Source organism: Dryas octopetala, chromosome 2 (genome assembly GCF_963921425.1).
Source record: "Dryas octopetala chromosome 2, drDryOcto1.1, whole genome shotgun sequence".
NCBI lineage: Eukaryota > Viridiplantae > Streptophyta > Magnoliopsida > Rosales > Rosaceae > Dryas > Dryas octopetala.
Window position 1 is genome coordinate 2362889 of NC_141367.1, and position 18785 is coordinate 2381673.

The 18785-nt window shown below is 34.8% G+C and overlaps 1 protein-coding gene across 4 annotated transcripts; it reads left to right on the forward strand.

Moving 5' to 3' along the window:
* Nucleotides 1-1315: 1315 nt before the first annotated feature.
* On the forward strand, nucleotides 1316-12568 carry LOC147292465 (putative disease resistance protein RGA3). Of its 4 annotated transcripts, none has more exons than XM_086234584.1 (8): nucleotides 1316-1450; nucleotides 1684-1770; nucleotides 2504-2608; nucleotides 5292-6435; nucleotides 8520-11382; nucleotides 11677-11819; nucleotides 12125-12257; nucleotides 12415-12568. In XM_086234584.1, exons 4-6 carry the CDS (start codon nucleotides 5293-5295, stop codon nucleotides 11682-11684), a joined length of 4014 nt encoding a protein of 1337 aa, XP_086090710.1. In that variant the 5' UTR covers nucleotides 1316-1450; nucleotides 1684-1770; nucleotides 2504-2608; nucleotide 5292; the 3' UTR covers nucleotides 11685-11819; nucleotides 12125-12257; nucleotides 12415-12568. The 4 variants fall into 4 exon arrangements, with proteins under 4 accessions (XP_086090710.1, XP_086090711.1, XP_086090712.1 ...); XM_086234585.1 differs by having other exon boundaries at nucleotides 2517-2608; XM_086234586.1 differs by lacking the exon at nucleotides 12125-12257 and having other exon boundaries at nucleotides 12415-12565.
* The last annotated feature ends 6217 nt before the right edge of the window (nucleotides 12569-18785 follow it).

Here is an 18785-nt window from a genome sequence, read left to right on the forward strand (position 1 = left end):
ATTAGCCTTGGTTTATGTAAATTAGGACTTGATTGAGTAATTAGGTAGACATAGATTATGTAATTAAGGACCAAATAGGTTATGTATGGTGGTTAAGGGTTTAAATTTCGATTTGAGGAGGGGTCAAAATCGAAACGTATAATCGTCGATTTTTCGTGATAATTTCCGAAATCCTCCAAATTTCGCCAAAATTTTCGGCGTGTGAGATCGAGGGAGAAAGAGAGGGCGGCGGTAGGGGGCGACATGGGGGAGATGAGGGAGAAAGAGATGAGGGGCTGAAAGCAATTGGTTTTTGGTGGGTTTCGACGGCAGGGGGCGGCGGCAGGGGGGAGATGAGGGTAAGGCTGAGGGTGGTGATGGAGATGTAGAGAGAGAAATATAGAGGAATAAGAGTGAGTGAGAAAGAGAGAGAGAGAGAGAGAGAGAGAGAGAGAGAGAGAGAGAGAGAGAGAGAGAGAGAGAGAGAGAGAGAAAGAAAAAAAAAAAGAAGAAGAAGAAGTCACAGGCAGCAGCAAAGAAGGAGAAGAAGAAAGAAAATGAAGGATAGAAGAAGAGAGTCAGCCACGGGGAAAGATAAGAAAGGAAAGAGAAAAAAAAGAAAAGAAAAAGAAAAGAAAAAAAAAAGAAAAGAAAAAAAAAGAAAAAAAAAAAAAGAAAACAAAGTAAAAGATTTTTTTTTATTGGAGTTTGAGGCTTTTGGGCAATTGAAAAAAAAAAATGATTTGGGGTTTCGTTTGGCCATTTTGGGGTTTCGTGTAGTTGTTTTTAAATCCTAAAATAATAAAGTCTAATACATTTTTATATAAAAAATAATTAAAAATATCCTAATGGACCTAAACCCTAATATCTTATATTATATCTTAAACAATATAGAGTATAGATTATAAAGTATATAGGGTTTAGTGTATAAATTATAGAATATTAAAAATATATTAATTTCATTTATTCATTATACTAATTTTATTTAACAGTATTTGCTTTCATCTTATATCACATGAGACTTATTATATAATTTGGTTTTTTTAATGTTTTTTTATCAATGTAGTAGATAATATGTTAAATAAACATATAGTAAAGTTTTATTCAAAATTTTTCGTATTTTAATAATAATTTCTGTCGAAATTTCCATCCAAATAGAAATTTTCGTAGAAATTTCTTCGAAATTCGAAATTTTATTTCTTGGTGGTGGTAAATATGGAGGATCAGATTAAGTAAAAATAGACTTTAAGGATCAAATAGATATTTTGGTAAAAGTTAAGAGATTATTTGTGATAAAAAACCTAAAAACTTGAAAAAGATGAAAAAAAACAAAACAGGGAAAGTCAACAGAAGTTGGAGTTATATCCCGCAGTGATTTCATTTTGAGTTTGAGAGGAAGATTTTGGCTGAAGAAGAGAAGGAAACTAACTCAGAATTGGGACAAGCTTGGGCTGGAAAACCCAGAAGCAGAGTATGTCATTTTCTCTTTTATGTTTGCAACTTCTCTTTATATGCTGTTAGCCGGCGACTCTGCGTTCGGAGCAATTCATTTTACAAGTGTAGCAATTCTAATGTGAATTATTTGGAGTAGTTTTCCCACGTTTCAAATCTGTCATTAATATACAAAACCCTTATCACTAAACTGCTTTTCATTGTCTCTCTTAGCTGGATTTGTATAGTGAACTTAGCTTATTGCTATTGCAGGGACGTCCGCCGCTCCGCCACCACCGTCGCACCGCTTGCACCGCCTACACCGCCTACACATCATAATCTTGGGACTCCGATCTGGAGGTAAGAGATAGAGTGTAGAGAGGAGAGAAGGGAAGAGAGAGAAAGAAAGGGGAGGAGGTGAGAAGGGTGGTCGGGAGAGAGGTAGCGTGCTGTATGGCTGCGGCGGGTAGTGAGCAGTGTGCTGATAGCTGTTCTTTTTTTCTTTTCTTCTTTTTAAGTTTTTAATATTATTTTGGGTAAAAGAAAATAGTTATGCGGCAAGATCTCAGCCACAAAAGATTATTGGAAGGTTCAGATTAGAAGTCTGAAATTTGCACAAGTCTCAGCCATTGAGAAAATCTAATTATGCGACAAGCTAACTAGGGATGATTATGGGATAAGGTGAATGGAAGTGTTTGCACTTTGCAGAAAGCAAAAGTAATTAATGGGGGCCCATATATATACCAATAATAGAGCCACCAAGTCACCAATATAGAAAAAGTGAAAATTAAGTAGAAGAAATATATCTTTATATATATAAATATATATCCCTATATTTATATAAATCTATAGTTCGTCTTCAAGCTTTTGATTCAATTTGCTTATTACTTTTACATAATTGGTCTGCTGTAGCCTCTAGGCAGAATTGTTATCAACTTGAGCGTGGCAAACATTAACAACGGGAACGCAGTTTAACTTAAGTTTAATTTCTCAGTGGTCTACAATTTTTGTTTTGAAGCATTTTCTGTTAATAACTCAAGTTTAACTTTACCTCTTTTTTTTTTTTTTTTTTCTCTTTTTCTCTATTAATCAGAGTATTGACATAGGTGATGGTGATGGTGCTGGAGGGACCAACAGCAGCACCCCTGTACCGCCTGAAGTTCATAAAAGTTGCTTAGAGCTTTCCCTAATTTGGAAGGTATGTAGTACTTTGATGTGTCTTCCCTGGCTATTATTGTAATAGAAGTGGTTCCTAAACTCAAGTCTTTAGGGGTGTATTCAATCTAGACTTTCAAAAAATTTAAACACTTTTGTGGAATTAGAAAAATAGTAAATTAGGATAAACCACCCGAAACATATTTTTTCCTAAGAGTAAACCACCATAATTTTTTTTTGGGAAGTTTAACCCTTTGACTAGTGTCCACATAAGCAACTTTCCTTATATTGTTGGTTGAGTCAGCTTAATTTAAAACTAAAAGTTTATTTTTTTCCTAAGATACCCTTTGCCATATTTAGATAATATTACGAGTAGTTAATACTATTCATCTTTATTAATTAATAATATTTCAGTTTTTTTTTTATTGAAACGATATTATTGTTAATTAGTTGTTTCAAATTGGAACATTTTAAAAAAAAAATTAGTTTTGTTATATCATATTTAATATCAAATCTATATAATATTAACAGTAATGCTACACTTACCACATTTTTATACTACAATTTCATAACATCTTACATGACATTCATACATTGGACACTAAAAATTAAAAAATAAAATCTAAAAAAGAAAAAGGAAATACCTTTCCAGTAAAGTAATGACACATCATGTGGAATACAAATGTGGGAAAAAAAAATGTGGGACAACTAGCATTATTGTAATATTAATAATAGAAAACTACCCAAAAAAGAATACAAGATTAACGAAAATACTTGTTTTGTGCACCTGCTAGCTTTTTTGCGTGTTCATTTTGTACACCTACTGATTTTTTCATGTTTATTTTGTGCACCTACTAGTTTTTTAAGTAAAAATAACCTAGACAAATTAATGAACCTATATGAATTAAAACACCTACATTATAATGACCATGTATATATATACAAAAATGCTCTAAAACTAACTGATTAGTTATGATATAGATAACACGCCTAAAATTAAGCGGTTTAATGAACTTTAGAGGATTCATTTTCTAGGAAAATTGGAGAATTAATGGCAGTTAAAGAGTGACAATCTGAAAACAAATATTAATTACATAATGACATAATTTGTAAATAGTAGAAATCTAATGGAATATTGTTATCCTACATGGAACATGATTTTAAATATGGGATTTTATTATTAAAAAAAAAGTAAAGGTGTTAGACTCTAAAAAAATGCAATTTAATGGACTAATATCGAAATCACCCTTAAAAAAATAAGGGGTATTCAATCAAAGACTTTCATTAACTTTTAAGGGGGAATTCTATCCATTCTTCAGTTCCTTTTTTCAAAATACTTAACTCGGTACATGCAAGAAATAGGCCAATTCGGTAGCATTTTGCTCAATTTCTTGTGGAGTCAAATTCTCATTAGTACGGGTCAAGGGAATGGCCCCCTGACCTTTGATTTCCATTTAAAGGACACGACGAGCAAAAACACCCTCTTTAATTTCTATTATGATGGACTGAATGTCTTTCTTAAGGAATCAGAGGAATATGTGACGATTTTTTATAGGAAAGCCCCAACCAAAAATACACACTACGCCCTCTTTTATATTGAATCGATCATAACCACTACCTACATTCCAAAAAATTGTGCACCACAAGTATGAGCTAATAAAAAGAGCTGCGATCTCATAGAAAGACATCACGATCCCTTGTGGAAGAAAAATTATTTCCTAAGACGGAAATAAAGATATAAAATTCCTACCGAAATAACTGGACGTTTCAACCAATAAAAAACCCAATGAACCTAAAAAAAAGAATAAAGGCCTAGAAGAAATTACTTGTTTTTCGAGAACCATCTATAAGTTCTACCCATATATGTTCTGATCGCCAAGACTTTTGAAAAGTCTATGAAAGTCTGGAGTATTCAAAATGTCAATGACTCTTATGGATTTTCTAGATAATATAGTACAACTTTTGGTTGAAAATGAATAGACACACACTTCTCTGAACGAGGATTCGAGCTTTACCCAACCATATCAAAATTAAAGTCAAAATCCAAATATTTAAATTTGGTCAAAATCGAGTCAAACTTTAAAAGAATTTATAAAATGAAACATTATTTGTAAAACAAATAATTATGTAAAATTCACCAAAAATGTTTGAAAGAAAACATAAAAATTTGAAAATTATCCCAAAACATTTTACTCTTCAAACAAATTCCCAAAGTCTTCAAATAAAGTTTGAGAAATTTACCGGGTCTCACTATTGTTTATGTTAATATGAATGGTACTTAATTCATTAATTAATGACTTAGTGAAGTTGGGATATCATCAAATCATTGCGGGCACCCCCTCAAAAGTGGAGTACTGCACATGGAAACTTTTACTTTTCCAGATTAAAGTGGAGTCCTGCTCTAGTCTTCAGAGGCTTGTCCTCCAGAGGATTCACGCCATCAGAATTAAAAAATAAAACAAAAAAGGAAAACCAGCCAGTGAGAAAAATCTAATAATGGAACAAGCTAGGGACCATTATGTGATAACTGATTAGGGAGTTTGTGAATGGAAATGAAATGTTTGCAGAAAGTACAAGTAGTCAGTGGGGCCTTATTCCAATCATGGAGTCATCAATTTCAAAGTTTCAAATTACATAACATTCAAGTACTGCGCATCTTCAAGCTTTTGATCTCATTTTCTTACACTTTTGCATTATTGTTCTGCCCTTTGTGTTGACCATATTAGTATGGAAGGAAGGATTTTAGAAACTGTCGTTACCTTTCCTGTGGAGGGAATACTGAAGAAGGTGGCTTCACTTGCCTCTCAAGAATTCAGTCTTGCCTGGGGATTCAAAAATGAACTAACAAAGCTCCGCCAATCTTTGTCCAGCATTCAAGACTTCTTAGCTGATGCTGCCCACCAACCACAAGGTCGGGGCAAGGCAGTGGAAGACTGGATGAAGAGACTTAAAGATGTAGCTGATGATGCTGATAATGTTTTGGATGAAATCCATTATGAAGATCTTCGGCACAAAGTGGAACTGCAAAACCATATGAAGAAGAAGCTACTAAACTTCCTTTCAGCCTCTAATCCCACTTTATTTCGTCAGAAAATGGCACATAGAATTAAGCGTATCAACGCATCTTTGGTGGAGCTCAAGAGTGAGGCAGCTTTCATTGGATTGGTTGCAAAAAAAATAGATGCAACCCCCCAAGGTATGGGGAATAGGGAAACCGTCTCAAGCTTTGATAGCGACGAAAAGATCTTTGGAAGGAAGAAGGATGTGTCAAATATAATTGCAATTTTTACCAACTCTAACAATAAGGAAAATCCTTTGGTTATGGCCATTGTGGGAATGCCAGGCCTAGGGAAGACAACTTTGGCTAAGTCAGTATTCAATGAAGAGAAGATAAGAAGACACTTTGATAAACAAATATGGGTGTGTGTATCCAACACTTTCGACGTGAATTTGATTTTAAAACGGATCTTAGAGTTACTTGAGCCAACAAAGGCCGGAATAGGAGGTCGAGAGGCATTGGTTAAAAATCTCCGAGAAGAGTTGTTAGAGAAGAGATATCTTCTAGTACTTGATGATGTTTGGAATGAAGATTCTGAAAAATGGAACACTCTGATAAATTGTTTATCAAAACTCAATTCTGCTGGAGGAAGCAGCATTATTGTCACTACCCGCAATGCCCATGTTGCTGCATCAATCACAGAAACGCTCCCTACTTGCAGGTATGATTTGAAAACTCTATATGAGGATGAATGTTGGTCCATAATAAAGAATAGAGCATTTCCTCATGGTAATGTTTCGATAGCTCCACATCTGGAGAGAATTGGAAGGGAGATTTCAAGAAAATGTGCGGGTGTACCACTAGTGGCAAAGGTATAGATACTATTATATTATCAATTTCAAGTTTACGCATGTTTTCTTTTAGTTCTTATCTTTTAGTCATCAATATTACCAATATTGCTTGATACAAAGTTAATAATAGGTTGAAAAGCTAAGGGTGATATTGTAATTAACCTCTCCATCTCATCCACATACCCACATTATCTCTTGGTAAGTAACTTCTGTTGTAAAAATTATTGAATTCCTATTAATCTACAAAAACTAGAATAAAAATTATAATATTTACATTGGACTAAAAAATATGGGAAATTTTATTTGTACCCTAAGCTGTTGACTAACTTACATATTTTTTGTAACTTTTAAAATTTAATTTTACCCTTGTACGACATAAAATAAATAAATAAATAAATAACCCAGCCACCCACCCAAGCCAACCCCTCCCTCCCTCCACCTGCCCCCGGAAGGAACTCCGTCCCCGCTGACCCCTCCCCTCCCCTCCCCTCCCCTGGGTTCCCCCCCCCCCCCCCCTCACCTGTGCGTGCCAAGCCCTCTCTCTCTCTCTCTCTCTCTCTCTCTCTCTCTCTCTCTCTCTCTCTCTCTCTCTCTCTCACTATCCTTCTCTGTAACTCTCGCCGAAGTCGAAGGTCGGCCGGCGACCAGGGCCATCCCTGAAATTTTGGGTGGTGTGGGTGGTCAGGTCTGCTGGTCATTGAGGAGGAGGCTTGAAGGGAATGGGTATAATGAGAAAAATCTGGTGAGGTTATTGGTTATGGTACATGAGGTATTCTTGGGTGGTATTATTAGAAAATGTCTATGTTGAAAATTAATGCACATTATTGGAAAATACTACAAAATTTTAGAGACATTCTCAAAGCCCATACAAATTAAAGCTAGAATATTCCACATAGTTCTACATAATTCTAAAAATCTAGAAGATAGCTTGATAAGAAGAAAGAGTATTCTAGATAAATCTATAAGTAACTATCTTAACTATAGAAGTCTAAGAATTTGTGGCTAGGAAAGGCCAAGTCCTTTGGGTATGTCGGTTAGCAACATCTATAAATAGGATGAGAAAGCCTATTGTAATATAAGCTAGAGGCATACTAAAAGCCACTAGTCCTAAGTCCTATTGTCCTAGACATCTACATCTCCACTTGTACCCTCCTATGTTCATCAATAAAAGATACTTTGTTTAAAGTCCAAACATCAAGCATAGGTAGCTAATAGAAGCTTACACAAGCCATGAGCTACGAGTGTCCTAAACACCCTCCAAATATCTAACAGTCAACATTTTTTTAAAAAGATGGAATATAATAAAGTGAGTACAATGAGCAGTAAAATGGGTATGTATAGAACAAAAATTCTCTTGTGCAGGATATCTGTTTTTTAACAAAAGAATGGACGTGGGGTTCTTATGATTTTTTCCCATTTTTATCCAATTTTTGACAGATTCAACATTTAGAGTATATTTCTATAGTTTAGGGTATAGTATATGCCCGAAACTCAAGAGTTAAAACCTAAAATCTAACCGAAGAACGGGAGCTAAAACTCAAGAGTTAAAACCTAAAACTGAGGAATGGGTCTCAATTAACCATTTATAGTATTATACTCTGCAAAAAATAAGATCAAAAGGTTAAAAAAAAGTCATAAAATACATGCGTCTGTTCTTTGATTGAAGCATGGACGTCCAGATCCGATGAATGAATCAATTCATCTCTCAATTTTCAATGAAGGGGGAGTAGGATATAATTCCCAGCAGGAGGATCCTTCTTTTGTTTCGCATATCTCATTAGACAAATCAATTCAAGGAATCAAAAATGAGAATAACACTGCACAGATAAAGGCTATTGAATAGGATTTCTAGGATTTTAAACACTTGTATAGGCTTTCAGTCCAAAAAGAACCCACTTGAACAACTCAAACCAAGCTGGTCAAAACAGAACTAACTTTTTAATGAAAGAATGGAGAGCACTTTTGCATTTTGCATCCATCCAAAACAATGTTAATTTATAGTCAAACTTTTGATTCAACTATAATTGCTTACTGTTAGTATTTTTAATTTCACCTTAGTAACTATTTAATATTATATAGAAGTTTTAATTAACTCATGTCTACAGGTTTTGGGAGGCATGATGCGTTCTAAAAATAGTAGAGATGAATGGTTGTCAATCCAAGAAAGTAGAATATGGGAACTACCAGAAGGGGAGGAAAAAATCATGTCGGTTTTGAAGTTGAGTTTTGATAACTTGAAATCACCATCTTTGAAACAATGTTTTGCGTATTGCTCAATGTTTATGAAAGATTTCAAAATTGAAAGAGATAACTTGATCCAACTTTGGATGGCTCATGGATTACTCCACCCATCTTGGGACAAAAGTAATCTAGAGATGGAGGATATAGGCAATGAATATTTTGATATTCTATTGGACAACTCCTTATTTCAGGATGCGACAAAGGATAAATATGGCATTATTATAAATTGCAAGATGCACGATCTTGTACATGATCTTGCTGAAGTTGTATTCAAATCTGAGAGTTTGACTCAAGACTTCAGTAAGATGGATAATACACGTGAGATTCGACATGTTGCAAGGCTTCCTTCTTCAGCACTAGAAAGAATTCAAGAAACAAGTGTTGGGAGATTGCGTCTGTTTTTGAAAGGAGAAGTCCCTAGTAATATCTTACAGTTTACAGCTGTACGTATCTTAAATTTATATGGCGCTGGTATTATGAAGTTGCCAACTTCAATTGGCAAGTTGATACACTTGAGGTATCTGGATGTTTCCAGCACATATATTAAGGCACTCCCCAAATCTATTGGCAAGCTCTATAACCTACAGACGTTAAGAATGTGTCATACTTTTGTTGAAAAACTTCCAGAGGAACTGCAAAATTTGATCAACTTGAGGCATCTTTATTTTGATGGGGACATGGAAGTTCCAGCTGGAATATTGGAGCGACTCACTCATCTCCGCACATTACCTTGCTTCGGTGCGGGTAAGGAGATGGGTCCTGGAATTGAGGAGTTGGCTGGCTTGAATGAATTGAAAGGAAAGCTAGTTATTTGTAATCTGGAACATGTGAGGGATGTAGACGAAGCTAAGAAAGCAAATTTAGTGTCAAAAATAAACCTCTGTGAGTTAAGATTTGTATGGGTGGAGGATAGGCTAGTGGGCAACAACAATGAGGAGAATGTACTAGAAGGCCTCCAACCGCATACTAATTTGGAAAACTTATGGATTGAAAACTTCTTGGGTGATAAGTTTCCATCATGGTTGCCTTCACTCCACAATTTGAAGATTATTAGATTACGCGACTGCCAAAAATGTGAAGGAGTCCCAATACTCGGCCATCTACCTAATCTTAAAAATCTTGAGATTGAGGGATTGGATAACGTAAAATGTGTTGGAGTTGAGTTTTATGGTTATAATCATGTTCACGATAATGATAAGGCTACAACACCAGCTTTATTTCCAGCACTGAAAACATTACGTATTGGCAGTTGCGTGGAGCTAATTGAATGGATGGAAGCACCGGTGATGCCAACAACAAAAGTTGTGGTGTTTCCTTGCCTTGAGGAGTTGATTACGTGGAATTGTCGTAAATTGACAATTGCTCCTAGTCATTTTCCATCTCTCAAGAAGTTGGAAATGGGTCACATGGACAACATGGCAATAGAAAATATCTGCAGTAAATTGACGACTCTCACTTATCTTATTATAGAAAAAATGTCGGGGCTTACTTCTCTCCCAGAAGGGATATTGAAGAACAACAAGAATATCACATCTTTGGAGGTAAGATATTGCGATGAGTTAGAATGTATTGCTCCGAATGTATTTGGCTGTTGTGCGTCTCTTCGGTCACTTTCAGTTCATTGTTGTGAAAATCTGAGTCATTTACCTGATGGGCTAGACACAGTCCCTCTTGAAGAGTTGCATATATATGCATGTGCTAGTTTAGCATCCATTTCATTTACACATGTCTCCCCATCACTCTGTGTATTGGAAGTCGAATATTGTGAAAGATTATTAGAAGTTGCGCTTAGACACTGTCCCTCTCTTCAGATGTTGAAAATAAGCTGGTGCCCTGAGCTAACATCCATTTCGTTATCCCTCCGTGAATCAACTATGAATCTTCAGAGTGAACCAGAAAGTCTTGAGGAGTTGTCTATAGCGTATTGCAGGAGTCTACAATCTATCCCGACCTTATACAGCTTCACATCCCTCCATCGACTGAGCATTGCAGAGTGTGATAGATTAGCAAGTCTTTGGAGTGATCAACAAATCCCAGTCTCTCTCAAGGAGTTGAGTATACAGAATTGCCCTAGTCTAAAGACTTTTCCAAGTTTAGACAACCTCACATCCCTCCGTCAGTTGAAGATTTATTTTTGTCATGGGTTAACAAGTCTACCGTGTGGGCTTGCATCCTGCACATTTCTTGAGAAGCTGACTATCAAATCTTGTGACAATTTGATATCTGTTGCAGAAGATCTATCCAAGATGCATTCTCTTTCTGATCTAAAAATAATGTATTGTGGGAAATTAAAATATTTTCCGAAGGGGCTAGGCTCCCTCACTCGTTTGAAGAAATTGCATATTGGTCCGTTCTTGGAAGAGCTTGATTCTTTCCCTGCAGATTTTCAGGTTCCACCACAACTTGAAAAATTAAAGTTTCAGGGGTGGCCTAAGCTCAAGTCTCTGCCTCAACAAATTCAATACGCAACTTCCCTAACATATTTGAAAATAGAATCTTTTGACGGAGTGGAGACTTTTCCAGAGTGGTTGGGAAACCTTGCTTCTCTGGAGTGCGTGGAAATATTGAGTTGCAAGAATCTGATGTGTCTACCTACAGTCGAAGCTATGCAACGCCTCATCAAATTAGAAACTCTGAGGATTTGTGGATGTCCCCAACTTGAGGAAAGATGCACCAAAGAGAGCAACCTAGAATGGGCCAAGATTTCTCACATTCCACATGTCCAAAGTAATGTTTTTATGTTTTTTTGTTTTTCAAACTTTTTAAATGATCTGTTCTTATACTTTTCCTTTTATCTTAATTAGTTGTTATTTGTATACCTTGTTTTTTTTTTCAACTACAAATTTTTCATGACAGGAAATTAATTCATTCTCACTATAAAACAATTCAAAATAGTATTGTACAACTGTGTGGTGTAGTGAAAAAACTTTCTGACACATTTCTAAAAAGAAAAAAACTTAATTGTTTACCCTTGTATCTTTCTTCTTTTACTCAGAATTGACGAAATATTTTCTTAATCAGTCTATTAAGGATTATTGGAGCTATGTGACGCCTGACAAAACTAGCATAATTGGATATTCATGGTTTTCACAACGTATCAAGAGAAGATGTGCCTAGAGCCGTGTCCCAGTTGTGCAAGATTATATTCATTCTAGTTATAACTTGTAAGTACAACCAATTCCATGTTGTGTAGCTACCTCGTATATATATTGGATTCCATGTTGTTTTCCTTTTTCTTGTTCTGTAGTAAGGTTATGGTGGCATGTTCATAGGGTATATACCTTCACCAACATTGTCGCCAAGTTTTATTTGATGGCATTGCGCAACTGTTCTGGTTGCAAAACAGTTGAAACCAGTGTGCGATTGTTGTTGTGAAAAACGCTTTTTGAAGCATGTGTAAAAAGAAACTTGTTTATCCATATCATTTTTCTTTTGTTCAGAATTTGACCAAACATCTTTTTATAATTAGTTTACCCAGAAGATGATGATTGAAAACTTGCTATGCCCGAACAAACTATCACAGAGATGTGCCAGTTGTTGGAGTACTAGCCCAGTTGTGCAAGGATTACTTCATCCTAATTGTTTCAAGTTTCACATTAATTGTAAGCTTTTCAAACGACTAGCTTCTCTTGTCTCCTGATATTCCTCTTAGATTATATGTAATTAGATTTACAATGCTTTGTATTTTCCTCTAGCCTCAGCTCTATCTGTTCCCAGTTGATTGCGTCTATTATTACTTAATTTGGCATAATTTTGTAGGTTTTCAGGTGGCTGTCATCGATCAATTGGAAGAATAAGTGATGTGCAATAGGTGCAAACTCAGTCCAAGTACTTCAATGCTTTTTTTTTTTTTTTTTTTTTTTTTTTTCCGTTAAATTAATACACAGTATTTTCCTATTAATGAGTTATCTTTTCTTTTAGATAAAATAAACCAGAGTTTTATTTTTTAAACTACATCCAGTGATATCTTATAACGCTATTGTTCAAAATTCATTAATTAATGGTAGGGGTGCGATTTGGATTCAAAAATCAGAATTCGACCGATTCCGATCTGAAAATTTTCAATTTTGGAACGCCCGAATTAAATATGAAATCCGAAAATTCCAAAAAAAATTGGATTGGAATTGAGTTTCTGTAAATTCCAATCCAATCCGAATTTTGATCCAAATTTTTTCCTAAGGCATTCCAATTCGATATTTCGTAAATAATGTCAATTTATTCGGTATTTATTTTATATATTTTATCATTTATTTAATTTTTTACTATATATTTCAAACATACATATACATATATATTAAAAACATATGACTAATTATAAACATATGTATATTATAAATATATGTGTATCATAATAACATAAATTCTAACAAAAACACCTACATTTTTATACTTGTAATTACTAATTTTTTTGTTTCCATTACGGGGGAGGGGAGATCGAAGATGAGGCAATTAATTTCATCATTATTCACAAAAAAAAAAAAAAAAAAAAAAAAAAAAAAATTCCCGAATATGCTCTAAAAAATATTAAGAAAATGTAAAAATTCTGATTTTTTGTTTAAAAATTCTGATTTTTGTTTCAAAAATTTCGTATTTTTATTCGAAAGCTAGTTTCAAAAATGTGATATTCTTAAAAAATTCGAAAATTTTGAATTAGAATGAGATGTTGAAATTCTGATTTTTTGAAATGAAAATTAGAATAGAAATTCCATTTTGAGATATTTTGGATTGGAATTGGAACACCATATTTCCGATCTGATTCATCCAAAACATCCCTAATTAATGGCACTTAATTAATGAACTTACCATTTTCATGGATGGTGGCCAACTAGTTTCTTTTCATGAACAAATTTAAGAATCGTATGCACAAAGATTTGAATTCTGATCAGATTCGCATAGTTGGCTGACGTGTCAACACATCTTGTCTTAGTGGTACACTTTACAAGTAACCTAGAGAATTTTTGGGTTCTCAAATAATTGTAGAATATTCCTTTTGTGTCAATAAAAATTATATTGGATAAACATATGAATTATTATCGATCAGTAAATGATGTTAATGTCTGTGCATGCTTAATACACTTCAAATTATTTGCTTTTACACAGATGTCTATATACCAGTCTCAGGTTTTAATCAGCATTTGCTATTTGCTTCAATCTCACCACTAGATTCTTTTGCAAGATAAAAAGTGACCCATAACAAACTCCCTTCTGGGCTATTATCTTGCAACTCCCTTCTTTGATTGTAGAGAGCAATTTTGCTCACCTCCTTTAACTCAGGTGTATGCTCACCTCCCATTTAAAATGTCGTCATGTGTTTATAAAATTAACCATGAGTTAATTTATTATATTTAATTATTTCTGATGTTATTTAATGATGAGAGAGAAAAATAATTTGACAACTCTTTTCTATTTTACCCTTATCTTTTATTTATTTTTATTATCCATTAATTTCTCTCTTCTCTTTTTTCTAACCATTTATGCTTCATTTTTTGGCTCTTCTCTAGAACGCAAAATGGCACTTCTCCAATACCCAAGAAAAAACCTTAGTTGTGTATTATGTTATGGCAAAATTATTTTTAATGTAAACTATTTAAAACCCCCAAGTTTGAACTTGGTTATTTATAAACCTCCACCTTTAATAAAACTATTTTCTAACCCCCAATTGGACATTTAATCTCTCCCAAAACCCCCTAGTCAACTAATAGTTTGACCCATATTTTTTTAATGTTCCAGTTTTACCCTTTTTTAGTCTTTCCTGTTGATTATAACACTAGAGGGTCAGACTCACTCATACTCTCTCTCTCTTTGAGTTCTGTACATTCTCTCTCTCTCTCTCTCTCTCTCTCTCTCTCTCTCTCTCTCTCTCTCTCTCTCCGCGTGGCTATCGCCGGTGCGTGCTCCGTCGTCCGGCGACGGTTGCCGGCGATACCGATCCCGATCTTCTCGTCTCTCCTCCCTCTTCCTCCCCCTGTATTCCACTCGCCATGAAAGCTAGCGTCCACACCAGATCGGGTCTAGGCAGACCCGAGCTCCCCGTCGGAGATCTGCCAGTTCCGGCGACGACGAGGTGCCGGACCGCCATGGATGGCTTCCTCTCGTCGTCCCGAGTCCACTGGTGCCATCAGAAGATTTGGACGACCACTAGGCTCGCCGTTTCGAAGGAGAGAAGCTGGCGACATCCTTGTCGACGATCTCTATGTTCCGGCGACCATTTCCGTCGAGTCAGGTACCCATCTTCTTCTTCTCGTTGTGCTCTTCAATTCTATGTGTTTGGATTAGTCCAATTGTTGATGAATCAAAAAACCCCAAATTGAACCTCACAGCCACTGCGGCGGCTCCGCCGCAAGTGGTGGCGATTAAGACATGGTTTTGTTCATTTTTTTGGCTTCGATTCATGCTTAATAATTTTGTTTTTTATTAATGTTCAATGTCATTGATAAAAAAATCAGTATGACATTAATATGCATTTTCGGAAATAGAAAGTTGAAGTAGATGGTTCTCAATATCACATTGAACTTTGGAACTTCCGCACATTTTTCAACAATGGATGTCTTATATATCTTATCTATTATATATCCATCATGTGAAATTTATGTCTTTTATCATGTAGATTCTTTTGGTCTTTAGAGCTGGGTGTGAAAGTTTGTTGGTATGGTAATTGTTGCAGGTTGGTTGATTGTGGTGGTGGTGGTGTAGTAAATGTCATGCTTATTTAATTAAAGATTAAAATGTTATTTAAATGCTCCTTAGCCATCTTTTTATTGATGGCTAAGGAGCATTTAAACATTTATTGATGAAACAGTTTCAGTGAAACAGTTTCAGTTCGTGAAACATGAGTTTTAAATGAATTTTGAATGAAATTATGGTTCTGAAATATGATGAATCAAATTTGCAGGTTGAAACAGATCGAGGCAGTGGCGATTGTCGTGTACTCGTCGCGCGTAAGGTGATTGGACGACGTTGTATTGTTGGCTATTCCTCTCATCTCAATGCTTGTTGTATTGTTTTTTTTTTTTTTTTTTTGATAAGGTTGCTGTGTTCTTTTTAGTGAAACGGAATTCAGTAAAGGTGTAACTGTTTTAGTGAATTGTAATTGTTTTAGTAAAGGTGTAATTGTTTTTTAATTAAGGTGTAATTGCATTTTAGTCGAGGTGTAATTGTTTCATCACTTAATTCAGTTTCGGTAAGTGAATTCATAACTGAATTCTTCAATTTAGTGTAACTGAATTTCTGAAATTCAGTTTCAGTGTAATTAAATTCTTAAAATTCAGTTTCAGTGTAACTGAATTTTTGAAATTCAGTTTTAGTGTAATGAAATTCAATTTCAGTGTTTGATTTTAGTTTTAGTGAAATATTGAGTTTTAGCAAAAACTTCAATTCAAAAAAAAAAAAAAAAAAAAAAAAACAGTTTCACCAAAATACAGTTACAGTGACGTCAGCATGTGTCAGTATGCGTCAGTGCGCGTCAGCATGCGTCAGAAGGGTAATTTAGGATTATAAGTTTTAGGGGGTTTTGAAAGAGTTTCTAGATGGGTGGGGCTTTAGACAAATTTTTTTGGTGAGTAGAGTGTTTAAAATTAGGCACTATTATTTTAACTCTAAAAAAATAAAGTAAAACTAAAGAGAGAGTGAGGCAAAAAGAGAGGTGGTGGTGGTGGTGGTGATGGGTAGGTGGGTGGGAGGGAAGGAGGGAGGGAGGGAGGACACAAGGTAGAAAGTGGCATGGGCAGTCGACTTTGGGCAATGTCGCTGGAGGTGGAGGTGGGGGGGTTAAGGGGCGATCTGCGAAAGCAATGGTTGTTTTTTTTTTTTTTTGGTTGTGTTGATTTTTTGTTCATGGGAGGGTTGCAGGCAAAAGAAGAAGAAAATTGAAGAAAGAAGAAAGGATTTGTCGCAGGGAAAGAATTTTTCGTTCTTTTAATTGATGGGAGAGTTTAGACAAACAAAAATTTTGATAGGAGAGTTGCAGTTGAAGGATTTGTTGGATTTTTTATTTTTTGGTGTTTTTTACTTTTTAGGGTTGCTGGGATTTCATTATTTTTTTTTTCTTCTTTGGTTTGAGGTTGTTGGAATCCAAGTAGGTAATTTGGAAGCTTAGTGACGAGTAAGAATAAGAAGAAGAAAAGGGGTGCGGTGGCGTTGGTGATGGTGGAGTACTAGAGTTGTAGAAGAAGAAAATCAAATGACAGTAATACCCCTTTGACTGTTAAATAAAAATAAAAGATGTTAAAAGTAAGGGGTGTGTGTAATTAAACCAAATCTAAGGGAGTCTGAGTGTAATTATCTTATAATTAAATACAATGGGTTAACTCATGGTTAATTTTGTAAACACATGACATCATTTTAGATGAGATGTGAGCATACACTTGAGTTAAAGGGGGTGAACAAAACTGCTCGCTTGATGAGATTGTATGTCTGTTGTTTGAAGAAACTAAGGGCCCGTTTGGTATCCAACTCAAATTTTTTTTTCAAAAATTAAGATTTTTTTTTAAATGTGAGTTTTCAAAATCAATTTTTAAAATTTGAAAAAGTGTTTGGTATGAAATTTGAAAACAATTTTTAAATTTAAAAAATGATGATATCTAAGAAAAAAGGAAGTGTAAAAAAAAAAATGAGAAAAACGATGTTTTATCATTTTTAAAAAGAGGCATGTTTTTGAATTTTTTTTCTAAAAACTGTTTTTAAAAATGGTCTACCAAACACGTTTTCTTGACTTAAACTTGTTTTTTGTTTTTAAAAACAAAAAATAGTTTTTGAATAGAATACCAAACAGACCCTAAGTTGTTTACATGATAAGTGTCAAAATGATTTTTCAAAAATATTTTCTGTCATTTTTCTTAGCACAACGCTATCCTTATATATTGGATCATTCTATTACAATGAATATTTACTTGTCCAAAACTATAGTTATAAACTTCCTAAGATTGAGTATTTACAAATGAATGCCATAATTACATATAATAGCTGTAGTATCCTTGCTGATATCGTTAGTTTAGGCCCAATCCCTTAATTCAAGCAATAAGCTCAATCATCTCTGAAACTTCTGATTTCCTCAATTATAAGGTCAATTCCTTGATTTAAGAAAGCACCATAATCAACTCTAACACCCCCCCTCAAATTGATGTTGGGAAATCAACCAGCAACAATTTGTTTACCAAAAATTGATGTCATGTTGTAGTCAGAGCCTTGGAAAAGATATCAATATGCTACAAATCCGTCGACACATGTAGAAGATCAATAACATGATCAGTATATACATCGCGAATGTAGTGACAGTTCACCTCAATGTGCTTAGTTCGCTCATGAAATATTGATTTTCTGTTATTCAAATAGCACTAGTATTATCAACATGAGTAGGATTCAATTGTGGAAAACCCAAATCAGAAAGAAGACGTCGAAGCCAAATTATTTCATAACAAGCAACATACATGGCTTGGTATTCGCTTCAGTAGAAGATTTAGAAACATGTTCTTGTTTCTTGTATTTCCAAGACACAAGAGTATTGCCAAGATACATGCACTAGCCAGTAGTGGACCGTTGAGATTTAGGACAACCTGCGCAGTCAGCATCACTATAGGCTTTAAGTTGGAGAGATGAACCAAATGGGTAAAACAAATCATGTTCTGGTGTGCCAAATAAATAACAAATGATGCGTTGGACAGCTGCAAGATGAAGATGACATGGTTGATGCATAAATTGACTCATCAAATTAACGGTGTAGGAAATATTTGGTCTAGTGATTGTCAAGTCGACCAAACTCCGTCAGTAATGTGTAGGATCAGAAAGAATGTTGCCATCATCTACTTTGTATTTGACATTAACCTCAAGAGGAGTAGCCACTGGAGTAGAGTGCTCAAGACGAGCTAAAGCAATGAGATCTTTAGTATACTTGTGCTGATTGAGAAAAAGCCCATGAGGAGAATAATGCACTTCAAGACCAAGAAAATATCTAAGTTTCCCAAGATCCCTCATGTGAAAGGAAGAGTGTAAATAACCTTTTAATTTTTTAATTCCATCTTGATATGTTCCTGTGATAATAATATCATCCACATAGACTAGAAGAATAGTAATACCACTAGCACAATTGCGAAGAAACATAAAAGGATCATTATTGCTTTGTTAGAAACCAATTT

Bases quoted from the DNA above. Each gene is read 5' to 3' on its own strand.
- LOC147292465 (XM_086234584.1), top strand. From the start codon at position 5,293: ATGGAAGGAAGGATTTTAGAAACTGTCGTTACCTTTCCTGTGGAGGGA. The intron at 6,436-8,519 runs GTATAGATACTA...TCATGTCTACAG, and splicing joins GTGTACCACTAGTGGCAAAG to GTTTTGGGAGGCATGATGCG.